Here is a 15,944-nt window from a genome sequence, read left to right as displayed (position 1 = left end):
CACTGCACGTGTTTATGCCCTAAAGAAAACCAAGATGGTTGGACAAATGGAAAATTTCCACAAAAAAATTGAGAATGTGCCATAATGGTGCACTGTTACAAAATCTCCTATCAGACGGTCAACTGTTTTCCAGGTTCTAATAGAATTAGCTATAACTGGGCCGAATTTGTAATTATCGCCTTTTTCCCCTGTGCTAGCAAATAAAATATCTTGAAGTCTATTTGATTTAACCTTGTCGGCTTCAATCACTCTCAATGACACTTTAGATTGAGGGTCAACCCAATTATGAAGAGCCTTTAGTTAGAACAACCAATAATACAAATAAAAATTGGTACAGCCAGTCCTCCTGCGCGTATAGGATGCTGTAACGTGGTAAGTTTGATTTTGGGGTGCTTACCATTCCATATATAATATGGAAAAATATACAGTTTATCTCCTTAAAGTAAACTGGAGGGGGAGAGAGTGGCAGCATAGTAGAAAAGAAAGTTAAGCCGAGGTAATACATTTATTTTAACTGTGGAGATTTTACCTTGAAGAGAAACTAAGATTATTCAATCTTTGAATATCACTTTTGATCTTAACTAGAATATTATTAAAATTGTCTCTGGCAATCTTATGTATGTTTTTATATATGTTAATGCCCAAATAGGTGAAAGAATCCTTAATAGGAATAAATGGGGGAATAGAAGAATTAAACTTAACATTGTTATGTGGCATTAAAGCAGATTTGGTCCAATCAATCTTGTATCCTAAAAACCACTAAAATTATCAAATTCCTTAATTATATCAGAAACTAAAAATTTCAAAGTGATCTAAATACATAATAATGTCATCTGCATACAGTGAAATAATATGATTGTGATCATGGATCTTAATCGTTGCTACTTCAGACTTCCTGGTGGCTTGTGCTAGTGGTTCAAGAGATAAACAAAATAATAAAGGGGAAACTGGACATCCCTGCCTCGTTCCCCATTATAGAAGGAATGGGGAGAAATAAAATTGCCAGTCAAGACTGATGCCGCAGGTGAGTGGTATAAAGTCTTAATCATAGAAATGAAATGTTCACCGAAGCCAAAACATTGCAGAACTGCCCACATATAGTTCCACTCTAGCCTGTCAAAGGCTTTTTCTGCATCAAGTGGGGCTTTATAGCGTTTGTGGTGTGATGAAAGTCTTTTTATTCAAGTATATGGAAAAGTCAACACATATATATTCAGATACGTGGCGCCCCTGCATAAAACCAGTTTGATCCTCCTTGATCAAACCATGAATTACCTTCTCCATGCGAAAGGCAAGACCTTTAGTGTAAACTTTTAGATCACCTGGGATAAGTGATATCGATCTGTAGCTGTAACGGATCTTTCCCTTAAGTAGTAATGATATCAGCGATGTGTTTTGATCTCTATGAAATATACCATGCTCAATTGCAAAATTAAATGAGTTAAGCATGAGTGTCCCTACCAACTCCCAGATTTCTAAATATAATACAGGGTGAAAACCGTCTAGACTAGGCGATTTGCATTTTTGTAGACTTTAGTGATTTATGGAGCTCCTCCAAACTTAATGGGGCCTCCAAAGATTCTTTACTGATTTGAGAGATCTAAGGCAATTCTAATTTAACTAAATACTGTTTACAAACTGATTCCTCAGAATCTGTTTCAGCTTTATACAAATTTACATAAAAATCTCTCAGATTCGAAATATTTTTGCCTAGTCCTATGCAAAATAAACTCCGCCTTTGAATGTGAAAGTAAATCATATTCTTCTTTCAAGGAGGACAACTGTGTGGCCCGTTGTTAAGGAAAGTGTTTTTTTTGTAGTTTTTGTAATTTTTTTTTTTTATTTTTTGTATTTGTTGGATTTTGTTTTTTCACTTTTGCAAAAGTGGAAGAAAAAGCTATACAGAATCCTCGTATTGCACACTTAGTCGTTTCCCACAATATGAGAGGATCCACATCACATTTCGTATTAATTTAAAGAAATTCCTTTATATGTTCTTTTAGCGAATTGATGAAAGTCTGATTGCTTAATAATGATATATTTAAAGCACCATTAAGGGGCTTTGGCTTTAATATTGGAAAGATGAATTTTACACAACACTTTGATAGCAACCTTTCCTTAGAAAGCCACGTTTCTAGCATTTGTAAAACTGCATTTTTCCATCTCAACAATATATCTAAATTACGGCCTATGCTCTCAATGTCAAATGCAGAAATGTTAATCCATGCGTTTATGACCTCAAGGTTAGACTATTGTAATGCTCTATTGGGTGGTTGTTCTGCACGCTTAGTAAACAAACTCCAGTTAGTCCAAAATGCAGCAGCTAGAGTTCTTACTAGAACCAGGAAGTATGATCATATTAGCCCGGTCCTGTCAACACTGCACTGGCTCCTTATCAAACATTGTATAGATTTTAAAATCTTGCTTATTACTTATAAAGCCCTGAATGGTTAAGCACCTCAGTATTTGAATGAGCTCTTGTTACATTATAGTCCTCCACGTCCGCTCCGTTCTCAAAACTCTGGCAATTTGATAATACCTAGAATATCAAAGTCAACTGCGGGCGGCAGATCCTTCTCCTATTTAGCGCCCAAACTCTGGAATAACCTACCTTACATTGTTTGGGAGGCAGACACACTCTTGCAGTTTAAATCTAGACTAAAGACCCATCTCTTTAACCTGGTTTACACATAACATACTAATACACTTCTAATATCCAAATCCGTTAAAGGATTTTTAGGCTGCATTAATTAGGTAAACCGGAACCGGGAACACTTCCCATAACACCCGATGTACTTGCTACATTGTTAGAAGAATGGCATCTACGCTCATATTAGTCTGTTTCTCTCTTATTCCGAGGTCACCGTAGCCACCAGATCCAGTCTGTATCCAAGTCAGAGGGTCACTGCAGTCACCCGGATCCAGTATGTATCCAGCCCAGATGGTGGATTAGCACCTAGAAAGGACCTCTACAGCCCTGAAAGACAGCGGAGACCAGGACTAGAGCCCCAGAGACAGATCCCCTGTAAAGACCTTGTCTCAGACGACCACCGGGACAAGACCACAGGAAACAGATGAGTCTTCTGCACAATCTGACTTTGCTGCAGCCTGGAATTGAACTGCTGGTTTCGTCTGGTCAGAGGAGAACTGGCCCCCCAACTGAGCCTGGTTTCTCCCAATGTTTTTTTCTCCATTCTGTCACTGATGGAGTTTTGGTTCCTTGCCGCTGTCGCCTCTGGCTTGCTTAGTTGGGGACACTTCATTTACAGCGATATCGTTGACTTGATTGCAAATTATTGCACAGATAACATTTTAAACTGAACTGAGCTGCATGATGACATCACTGAATTCAATGATGAACTGCCTTTAACTGTCATTTTGCATTATTGACACACTGTTTTCCTAATTAATGTTGTTCAGTTGCTTTGACGCAATCTTTTTTGTTTAAAGCGCTATACAGGTCCTTCTCAAAAAATTAGCATATTGTGAAAAAGTTCATTATTTTCCATAATGTAATGATAAAAATTAAACTTTCATATATTTTAGATTCATTGCACACCAACTAAAATATTTCAGGTCTTTTATTGTTTTAATACTGATGATTTTGGCATACAGCTCATGAAAACCCAAAATTCCTATCTCAGAAAATTAGCATATCATGAAAAGGTTCTCTAAACGAGCTATTAACCTAATCATCTGAATCAACTAATTAACTCTAAAACACCTGCAAAAGATTCCTGAGGCTTTTAAAAACTCCCAGCCTGGTTCATTACTCAAAACCGCAATCATGGGTAAGACTGCCGACTGGCCTGCTGTCCAGAAGGCCATCATTGACACCCTCAAGCGAGAGGGTAAGACACAGAAAGAAATTTCTGAACGAATAGGCTGTTCCCAGAGTGCTGTATCAAGGCACCTCAGTGGGAAGTCTGTGGGAAGGAAAAAGTGTGGCAAAAAAAAACGCTGCACAACGAGAAGAGGTGACCGGACCCTGAGGAAGATTGTGGAGAAGGACCGATTCCAGACCTTGGGGGACCTGCGGAAGCAGTGGACTGAGTCTGGAGTAGAAACATCCAGAGCCACCGTGCACAGGCGTGTGCAGGAAATGGGCTACAGAGAAGCAGCACTGGACTGTTGCTCAGTGGTCCAAAGTACTTTTTTCGGATGAAAGCAAATTTTGCATGTCATTCGGAAATCAAGGTGCCAGAGTCTGGAGGAAGACTGGGGAGAAGGAAATGCCAAAATGCCTGAAGTCCAGTGTCAAGTACCCACAGTCAGTGATGGTCTGGGGTGCCATGTCAGCTGCTGGTGTTGGTCCACTGTGTTTTATCAAAGAGAAGGGTCAATGCAGCTAGCTATCAGGAGATTTTGGAGCACTTCATGCTTCCATCTGCTGAAAAGCTTTATGGAGATGAAGATTTCGTTTTTCAGCATGACCTGGCACCTGTTCACAGTGCCAAAACCACTGGTAAATGGTTTACTGACCATGGTATTACTGTGCTCAATTGGCCTGCCAACTCTCCTGACCTGAACCCCATAGAGAATCTGTGGGATATTGTGAAGAGAAAGTTGAGAGACGCAAGACCCAACACTCTGGATGAGCTTAAGGCCGCTATCGAAGCATCCTGGGCCTCCATAACACCTCAGCAGTGCCACAGGCTGATTGCCTCCATGCCACGCCGCATTGAAGCAGTCATTTCTGCAAAAGGATTCCCGACCAAGTATTGAGTGCATAACTGAACATAATTATTTAAAGGTTGACTTTTTTTGTATTAAAAACACTTTTCTTTATTTGGTCGGATGAAATATGTTAATTTTTTGAGATAGGAATTTTTGGGTTTTCAAGAGCTGTATGCCAAAATCATCAGTATTAAAACAATAAAAGACCTGAAATATTTCAGTTGGTGTGCAATGAATCTAAAATATATGAAAGTTTAATTTTTATCATTACATTATGGAAAATAATGAACTTTTTCACAATATGCTAATTTTTTGAGAAGGACCTGTATATATAAAGATGACTTGACTTGACAACACAGCAGAATGATCAGACAATAAGATTGGTAATATAGAGATGGTGATTGGTATGCGATATTTATCGCATGCATTTGTCATGCGTGTCTCATCAGTAAAGCCGGTTCCGTGATTAGCGGTAAATGTCTGTCACCTGTTTTCAAACGGGAGCGGCAGTTAATACACAGAGCCGTAGTTCACTTACAAGCTACGCAATATTCTGTTCATAATTGAGATTAATCGCATTCGATTATGAACACGATATTGCGTAGCTTGTCAGTGAACTACGGCTCTGTGTATGAACTCCCGGTGCATTTGAAAACAGGTGACGGATATTTACCGCTAATCACGGAACCGGCTTTACTGATGAGACACGCATGACAAATGCATGCGATTAATTGTGCAGCCCTAGATGGAGGAATTAAACGAAATTACAGATGGACTGAGAAATATGTAATCTATCCTAGAGAAAGTCTTATGCCTGTTAGAAATAAAAGTAAAGTCCTTAGAGGTGGTATTCTGAATTCTCCAAAGATCGATTATATTGAGTTCAATTATAAATTAAGTAACTTAGAAGATGCATTGGCTGTTGTATCAAAGTGAGATTTATCCAAAACAGGATTTACGACAACATTAAAATCACCCCCCCCCCACTAACGGGCAATCAATCTGCTCAAGCAATGTATTGGAAATATTTGTAAAAAATGAACTGCCTGCCTCATTCAGACCATAAACAGAAACCAATGCTATCCTGTCATTATGTATTTTGCAACAGATATAAACAAATCTACCCTCAACATCACTTCCGGTATGTTCAACTGTTAGCTGTAACTTCCTGTTAACTAAGATACACACACCCTTAGTTTTATTAAGAGCGCAGGAGAAGGCTACCAATTTATAATACTTGTTCTGGAAACATGCCACATCAGATTGTTTTAGATGCGTCTCTTGTATCAGTGCACAGGAAATTGATTTACAGTGTAAATATTCTAATATAAGGGTTTGTTTGATAACAGAATTTAGGCCATTTACATACAATGATAGAATATTTAGAACATGCACTGTATATTCGTAATCCCAAAATTGTATCTAGTAAATGGAGAAAAACAAAAGCAATTCCATCCTGCAAATGATATTCGTAATATGATGATTTTTTCTATTTATTGAAGACCACCTGAATGAGTAATCCTTTTCAAAATAAAATATAAAAGATATTTATGTCTGTTGTAGAAAAAAAAAAAAAATGTCAATGACGAACAACTTTGAACAGGAACCAAAACAAGACCGCACATTACCAAGAATATAGGTCTAAGAAACAGAAAAATGTTTTGACATGTGACCAGTCCACTCCAATGCAAAACATGTCCCTGAAAGCCCCACAGTGTCAAGAACTAGTAATGAAACCTTCTCTCCATTAGCCCTTAGAAAAGATTTTAAAGCTTACCAGTCACTAGACAAGTGTGCAGGATAAAGAGTACAAGATCACAGCAGAAACTTAAGTGTCCATGTCCACCCTGGGCAATTAAGATCACCACCACCAAGTTCCCCTCACTGGGCAGAGGAGATGGAGACGGTATCCATTGCCTTCCCTTTGCTTTGTAGAGCTGCAGCATATATTTCTTCTGTGGCAGTGAGCTGATAAAATCCTCCACTTTCCAGAAAGAGTCAAACATCATCTGCTCACCATTGTGCCGTAATGTAATTGCCGCCGGATACATGAGAAAAGTCTGCAGACCCAGTGCCGTCATCTTCTTTAGGATTGAGCTGAAGCCACAACCAAATCCAAAGTACTCTGTTGTTCTTTGAGTGCTAGCTTGATACCGTTAGCAATGGCGCTCTCAAGGTCCTCTCAGGAGATAGAGGAATCTTCGAATCTTTTCTTTATTGGTGATTGATCAATCTCTCTTTTCCAATTGTCCTTGACCGTTGAAGTACTCATGATGAGTTAGACAGAGTGGTTCGGAATTTACTATCAGGATTACAGAATATTTGACAAAGTGAGCAAAGCGAAGGACTAGGCATGCATCGCCGTCGAAGGGTCACATGATTCTTCCATGTGCAATATTCTTTGTAGCAATTTCCTTGCATATAAGTCCATTTTGATGCAAAGCGATGATGGCTGCACGTGTTTCTTTGGAGGTAACCATTGCTAACAAGAACAAAATTATTGGAAGCGCTTCTCTCCTTTTATAGCAATCAGTCTGCTCTTACAATTTAATTTGTATGATAGTGATTTCATCTTCCTAGTACTTTTTCACACTTTCACGTGTGCTGCTGATATGATTAGTGAATTAATGTTAGCTGGTAATTTTGTGTAAGCAAAAAGGTTTTTTTTTTTTTTTAATTTTTTTTAAGTAATTTTTTTGGCCAATGAAGCTTTTAGCAATTATTTAAGATGCATCTGATCACTCTACACAATCATCTAGAAACAATGTGAATGAACACCACATTACCTCAAGCAGCAAACTTTCGGCCATGACTGTATATGTGTGTATATATGTATATATAGGGTTTAAATTGGGCCGAGGTACATAGACTCCAGGGCTTGAGATTAACGCTTCATTAACGCCAGACAAGTAACATGATTAAAACATCAGTTCACTGAACAAAATTATAAATGCAACACTTTTGTTTTTGCCCCCATTTTTCATGAGCTGAACTCCAAGATCTAAGACTTTTTCCATGTACACAAAAGGCCTCTCTCAAATATTATTCACAAATCTGTCTAAATCTGTGTTAGTGAGCACTTCTCCTTTGCTGAAGTAATCCATCCACCTCAGGTGTGGCATATCAAGATGCTGATTAGATAGCATGATTATTGCACAGGTGTGCCTTAGGCTGGCCACAATAAATAGCCACTCTAAAATGTACAGTTTTACTGTATTGGGGGGTCCGGGGGTCCGAAAACCAGTCAGTATCTGGTGTGACCACCATTTGCCTCACACAGTGCAACACATCTCCTTCGCATAGAGTTGACCAGGTTGTTGATTGTGGTCTGTGGAATGTTGGTCCACTCCTCTTCAAGGGCTGTGCGAAGTTGCTGGATATTGGCGGGAACTGGAACATGCTGTCGTATACGACGATCCAGAGCATCCCAAACATGCTCAATGGGTGACATGTCCGGTGAGTATGCTGGCCATGCGAGAACTAGGATGTTTCAGCTTCCAGGAATTGTGTACAGATCCTTGCGACATGGGGCTGTGCATTATCATGCTGCAACATGAGTTGATGGTCGTGGATGAATGGCACAACAATGGGCCTCAGGATCTCGTCATGGTATCTCTGCATTCAAAATGCCATCGATAAAATGCACCTATGTTCGTTGTCCATAACGCCTGCCCATACCATAACCCAGACCTGCCAACCTTGGAAAATATTTTTGAGTACCGTCAGCGTGGCGGGCCGGGGGGTGGGGGGGTTGTTGTGGTGGAGTGGGGGTAAACAGTTTATCGTTTACAGTTTTTTTTTTTTTTTTTTTTTTTACTGTTTACCTTAACTGTTTAGTTAATTTCTGCTATATGTTTTTTTTTAAAATGCTATTTCAAAAAAAAAAAAAAAAAAAACTCCAGTAAACTTTGATTAAAACTCCAGCACACTTCTGCATAGGGCTGGGCGATATGAGCAAAAATTCATATCTCTGTATTTTTTGGCTGATTTGTATCAAATTACATTGTAACACTGCAATCTAAAAACGAAAATAATATTTTTAAAGCAGAAGTTAAAGTTACTAAACTAAAAATGAAAATAATAAAAAGCACAGACTAATTGAGTAAGAAGGTTATTTTGATTACCCCATTACACTTTACAGTTAGTGCCATCATACAAATACACTTGTAGGTTTAACATTCTACATGTCACATTTATTGTCCAACTACAAATATTTCAGCAAAATGTAGATTTTAGTCAGTTACTGCGCTCCCATTTCATTGCGCGCTGTCTGTTCGGCGCATATGCACGTGGCGGCGCTCGTTCTAAATGAAGTCTGTGGAGTTTAGCGGAGAATCGCTAAAGCAAAAGCTCATGCACTTCTGACAGCAAAATAGAAATATTTCCATGGCTTTTTAAACATTTACAGATGGAGAATATACTGGTGAAATGTAAGTTATGCATTAAGGAAAACAGCACATCTCAAACACATTAAACAGCGCGTCTCTGTCAGTCTCACACGCAGCATTTCTGTTCGAGCATCTGATGCGGCGAGCGCAAGCCGCTTTGAACTGAAACTATAGGCTACTAGGAGAGAAATTAAACACAGAAATTATTTAAATGCAAAACAAACAAAAAAACACTGATTGGTTGAACTCTTCATCTTTTTCTGTTGCTTGCTTTGAATACTGCGCGTGGACAGGGGCGTCACTAGATATTTGTGTAGTTTAGAGTGACAAATCGTACCAGTGTACTTTGTGGTCAAAATGCGTAGCTGCTACGCAAAATGCATAACCCCACCGCGGGCAACTCGATTCACAACGTTGACATCAGCAAACTGCTCACCCACACAATGCCATATACGCTGTCTGCCATCTGCCCTGTACAGTGAAGAGAACACCTCTCCAAAGTACCAGACGCCATCAAATGTGAGCATTTGCCCACCCAAGTTGGTTACAACGACGAACTGCAGTCAGGTCAAGACCCTAATGAGGACGACGAGCATGCAGATGAACTTCCCTAAGGCAGTTTCTGCAGAAATTCTTTGGTTATGCAAACCGATTGTTTCAGCAGCTGTCCGGGTGGCTGGTCTCAGACGATCTTGGAGGTGAAGATGCTGGATGTGGAGGTCCTGGGCTGGTGTGGTAACACATGGTTGTGAGGCCGGTTGGATGTACTGCCAAATTCTCAGAAACCCCTTTGGAGACGGCTTATGGTAGAGAAATTAACATTCAATTCACAGGCAACAGCTCTGGTGGACATTCCTGCAGTCAGCATGCCAACTGCACGCTCTCTCAAATCTTGCGATATCTGTGGCATCGTGCTATGTGATAAAACTGCACATTTTAGAGTGGCCTTTTATTGTGGCCAGCCTAAGGCACACCTGTGCAATAATCATGCTGTCTAATCAGCATCTTGATATGCCACACCTGTGATGCATTATCTCGGCAAAGGAGAAGTGCTCACTTACACAGATTTAGAAAGATTTTTTTTAAACAATATTTGAGAGAAATAGGCTTTTTGTGTACATAGAAGAAGTCTTAGATCTTTGAGTTCAGCTTATGAAAAATGGGCACAAAAACAAAAGTGTTGCATTGCATTTTTATTTAATTTTTCCTTTTTTTTTCTAAATATTCACAGATGTGTCAATTATATTATGAAATATTTGATATTCTGATTCTCAAATATGTGCAAGTAAATGGTGGTGGTTTAGCACCTTTATAATGGCCATGCTAGTGGATCTATAAAGGGTGATGGGCGCTGCCATGTTAGTTCACACTGAATCCAAGCTGTGTGATTAACAACATATAAATTCATCCTCTCCTCCCGAAAGACATTAAAGTAGGTTTCTGTTGAACAGGGTTAACTTTGTTACCTACACTATGTGTCTACGATATCAGCAAAACATGTCATCAAATTATATTTGCAAGGATTGTTATTGCCGCTTCCCTATACATCAGTGTGTATTTTACAAACAATTAATGTATATTTTTGCATTAATACTTGAGTATTTAAATGTCTGAAACTTAAAATAAGCATTATATGGTTGAAAACAGGGATGTCAACGATTAATCGATGATCGATTAATTGTCGATAAGAGATGCAATCGATTAAGGCTGTCGATGGTCGGTTAACCGATTCAATGTTGGGCTGCGTGCAGCTCATGCGCAAAACACGTGCGAGCGGCTGTGAGTGACGGTGACGGTATATAAAAGCATCATCATCCATTCACAATGTACAAATTAAGCTTTTAATGTGATTTAAACTTTAAAGTACATTAAAATAGAAACAACAAAAGTTCTTCAACATGAAAAGCAAGAAGAGAAATGTAGTAACTAAGTCATTTCATCAGATAACTGTTTCATATCGTGCGCTTTGCGGGGCTGCGGGACACAGGACAGGAAAGGTCTATTCGTTCCTACAACTTATTAATTTGTGGCAATTGTCCATGTTTCATTAATTTTGTTCCCTAAATAACCCATGATTTAACTGAAATAAGGGAACAAGTTAATAAATCGAACTAATTCTTAATTCATGAAATCTTTAATTTCCCTTCCCATGTTTACCACAGTAAGAGATGCGAAAACAGTGATTAAAAGTGAAATATAATAAAATAAATCTGCGAAATTAGAGGGTTAGACTATGAAGATTTAGGAAAAGAAATGATGCCTATATTATGTAATATGTAATTGAATTTGTGGAAATTCGTGACCAACCGGCAAACCAGAACAAAGCCACGTAAATAAAGGCTATGGGCTCGAACGGCATCCAGAGGCATCTAACATTATCCTATTATTCCTCTAATAAACAAAGCTTTTATACCACACTTGTCATAATCAGTGCTTATAATTTGTAAATAAATAATTGCTGGATTCAAAACAGCAATTAATAGGCACTGTGACCGACACTGACAATACGGTTTCCCAGAGCATTCAGTGATGTCACTAAACGGTGACGCCGAGCATCGTTCACAAGTTTCTGCATGGACCTAACTAGGGCACAGGTTCTCAAGCCCTGGGACAAAACGGGATGCTTTAAGGAAAATGTATAGCCTATTTAAGTAATAGGCCCAACATAAAAATAACAATTTGTTTTCATAATTGTTTTTTTAAATATGCGAAATATATTCAAGTGTGGCGACGCTCCATAAGTTCACGGGAAAAAAAAAGGATGACAACACATTCTGTTTGTTTGCTTTATTTTACAAGAGCACAAATCTTTTGTTTTTATTGCGTGTGCGCACAAATAAAAGTAAACACTTGTGCGGAAAAGTTTTTTTTTTTTTTTTTTTTTTTTTATGTCTCAGCTGTTTCGATCGTGCCGGAGCCTGGCAGCACACGTATATTCTAGCGATTCAAACTTACATCGCAGTCTGATCATTATCAAAATAAAATAGTCATCCAAACATATAAAAGGTTACACTGGTCAGTTTAAATAGACCTTATACCGGTTCACTCTGCTGTTATGCCAAGGACGTTTTTGCTCATATGAAGAGGATGATCTTTTCCGTCTATATGCGAATGCGTGTAAAGTACAAGCCTAGTTTACATTATAAATAATAGCATTCAAATACATTGCGAATATGGAAACATTTGGATTTGTGCCGAATGAGACATGACGAATAACCTCCAAATAAATTTAGCCAAAGCCGCGCTCGATAGTCCTCGTATGCACACACGCAGGTCACGATCTAATGCACTGTATGCCCAATGTTTAGAAACAAATAGGCCTACCGGAATGCAAAAATAAAAAACATTTTCTAGAACAGAATCCAGCAGGATCAAATTAATGTGAGCAACAGTGTTTTGCAGCAGCGCCAATGTAGTTCACTTAATGTGCAGCGCAGTCACACGCGCGCCACAGTTACGTTTGGGATAATTTCATTTTTAAACAATGTCAGTTGAAAACATTGCAATTGTGTTTTAAAATACAACAACGAGCACCACAAAACCAATTAAAGAGGCGTGTTCAGCGGTCTCCGTGCGGAAAGTCAACAAACTAAAGTGACCTCAAACGTATGGCGTGCTCTCTTCATTTTATGAAATGATCATAATCACATCTATTAATTTTAGAATCCTGCTACTAGCATTTTATTCATACTAAAACCCATTTAATTCAAGTGAGAAAGCATTTTGTGTGTGTGTGTGGCTTTTGCACATCCTGTCATGCCGGTGACTGCGTGCCTGCAATAGAGCATTTTGCAGCATTATGGTTAACGATTAATCGATTGATTGATCGTTAATTTAAACGACGATCGATCATGGAAATAATCGAAATTTGACATCCCTAGTTGAAAACACTGACGAGTTGTGATATATGCAAAGTGCTGAGCGTGTCCGTTTCTGGCTCAGCGTCAAGAAAAGCGCTAAAGCAGACTTGAATTAAGCATTTGATCACATGATGAGCTGAATGTTCTAATCACACTAGTGTGATCGTATGCTTCAGGGACCAGCCCAGAGTGATCACACTGGTGTGATTATATGCGCCAAAGGGTTAATAGGAATTTAAAGCACACAAACCTTCGTTGTTCTCAGCGATGCTCTGGTGGTGTGGACAGCGGATTACCACCTCAGAAACGTGCTCTGATTTCTTATAAATCGCTGTGGCTCTTAGAATGGCACCCTTAGGTGGCTCTCTGCCCACCAGTATATCCACAGGACACGTTTTTGCTAGCTGACAATACAGCTTATTCAGCATCTGAGAATACTGTGGGAATAACAGACAGAGGGTTCCAGCAGGATGAATCTCACATTTTTGCCAATATACATTTTATCTATTGCATGGTTTCTGCAAGATTTTTAAGCTCAAATTTAAGACTTAAGACCTTTTTTAAGACCTGCACAAGTAAAATTAATACCATATGGCAATGTCTATAGTAACATACTAAACTGTAAAATGACTATTAAAAGCATGATTTAAAGTTTATCACAAAAACATAACGTTTTATAAAATGATACACTTCACATTTCAGCCTTTAAACCATTTTTAATATGTCAAAAGTATTAATCATATTCATTTAAATCATTATCATCAATAAATTATTATATTAATTAAATAAAAGTTAATTGCTTTTTTTATATTAATTAAATAACAGATAAATTTTACTGTTTAGATTTTTATAATGCATTATCTTATCGTTTTTGCATTTTTATTTAACATTCATTGATTTTTACATTGGTCTAAATAAAAACAACCCCAACACTGTGTTCCTGCAGTTTCAGGACTGCATTTCTACTTGGACCACAGCCATCTAGCCAATTCTATTCCAACAGAGGAGAACTGATTCAAACATCAAACAAACAGATGCAAAGACTAGATCCATGGAAACTAATAATTTTTCTTATTTTTGATGTAAGAGCTGGCATGAACTTGAGTGTGTGAGGCGAGGTCAGCAATCTCCATTTAGCCTATTTAGGTGTGCAAAACAGTTCACTGTGCTGCTGTGTGTGTGCTTGTATTCAAATTATTTTACATTTATTAATGTACTAATAAACAGACTTATTTGTACAACAATTGTTTTATTGTTTACTGCACTTTAAGTGGGTCAGACATCAGACCTTAATTGCTCCACTGTGGCTAATGAACAAGCCTCGCAAAGACAAGTCTTTCTTCCCAAGAAAACAGAATTTAAAACCTAAAAACTGGTGGCCATAGGAGATCAGTGAACGTTGGACCATATGCTTTTAAAATGGTAAATATTTGTGCCACATTTCCTGCTGCCAACAGGTGGCGCTATGATTATATCTGAATATCGGCATGTAAATGTCTTCAGGCCAGGACTTTCACCAAACATGCAAAGTTTCGGGCAGACCAGATATTGCATGTTTAAGTTTATTTAAAACAAGTAATTTCCTGTCGCCAGCAGATGGCGGTATATGATTATAACTGAAATATTGGCCTTAACCCTCTGAGGTCTAAGGGTATTTTTGGGGCCTGGAGAAGTTTTGTCATGCCCTGACATTTGTGCTTTTTTCAGTTTCTTATAAACATCTAATGGCTAAAGTCCAATATTACTGTAATCAGCACAAACTGGGCTATAATAATAATAATAATATGTAAACAGCATGTATGTACATGATTGTGTTTTTTAGATGATTGTGATTTTTGTGAGTGGTTAGTGAAAATAAAAACTGCAATAAAACACATACAGAACATTGGGCATAGGGATTTTTGGGTCTGGGGATTTTTGAGTAGTGTTTTTTTTCTAATTAATGTAAAAACCATCTTGTTTACTCACTTACAGAAAACAATATATTGATTTAAATTTTCTAAGACACTTTTTTGTTGGTAAAAGTCATATGCGAGTAGGCGTCAAAACGTGTATCATGAATATCATTGTGATTTACACCTGAGACGACAAAGGCCTGCATTAATGAGCTGCATAATGAGCCATTCAGTCAGCTGTGTGACTGAGAGGGAAGAGTTACAAGAAAGAATGTAAGGAAAAAATAAAATGTATATTAATTTTATGTTTGTAGTTTATTTAGAATATATTTAATTATCCCACAACATAATTTAATATTCACTTGCGAGTGCAGATAAACAGTTTTATGAGGAAAACAATCAAAGCTGACTTTCAAAGCTGAATTTTTAGCATCATTACTCCAGTCACACAATCCTTCAGAAAATACTTTTAACAAATCTGATTTTTCTACAAAAAAAAAAAAAAAAAAAAAAAAAACATTTATTGTTATTATTATTATTAATGTTGAAAAGAGCTGAGAATATTTTTTCAGGTTTTTTGGGGGGGATAAATTGAAAGAACAGCATTGTTTGTTACATCTGTTACATTTACATTTATTTGTTACATTTATATTATTTACATCAAGCTTTTTGAATGGCGGTATAGTAGTGTATATGTTATTGAAACTTCATACTGTTTCACTTGATTATAATTAGTCAGGAATTATAGTTTGGAAAAAGTCTAACTAGTAAAATGTTTACACATTATGTGAAACCTAATACAAGTATATAAATAAATAAAAAGAGGCTTACTCATGTTTATGATCTCTGCTGAATGAAGCACTTCATTCTTTTTTTTTCTGAGGAAATCCAAATCTCAAATCCTGACGTAATCCACATCACATCTTTTTGGGGTGAACTATTTCTTATTCCTCTCATCGCGAAGCAAACAGTAAAATAAAAAAACTTGAACAGTCTCGCTGTGTTGTCTTCTGTTGTGTGGGCGTATTCAAGCTGCACGCTTCAGTGAAACCTTTAGCACATAGTAAATGTTGCTAGCATGTTTGAGAATATTTCTAGCATGATTAGCACACCAATGGCATATT

The 15,944-nt window shown here is 37.7% G+C and overlaps 1 protein-coding gene across 2 annotated transcripts in view; it reads right to left on the bottom strand.

The window, feature by feature from the left end:
- The window catches only part of LOC109070898 (cellular tumor antigen p53-like), an 82,362-nt gene that overhangs the window by 34,797 nt on the left and 31,621 nt on the right, over window positions 1–15,944 (bottom strand). For both annotated transcript variants that reach the window (XM_042760852.1, XM_042760853.1), the window contains exon 5: window positions 13,176–13,362. In XM_042760852.1, coding sequence (XP_042616786.1) covers window positions 13,176–13,362 — 187 coding nt within the window. The remainder of the gene's footprint in view (window positions 1–13,175; window positions 13,363–15,944) is intronic.

The sequence above is a fragment of the Cyprinus carpio genome, chromosome A7 (genome assembly GCF_018340385.1).
Source record: "Cyprinus carpio isolate SPL01 chromosome A7, ASM1834038v1, whole genome shotgun sequence".
NCBI classification, from domain to species: Eukaryota; Metazoa; Chordata; class Actinopteri; order Cypriniformes; family Cyprinidae; genus Cyprinus; species Cyprinus carpio.
This window is presented reverse-complemented; position numbering and strand designations above follow the sequence as displayed.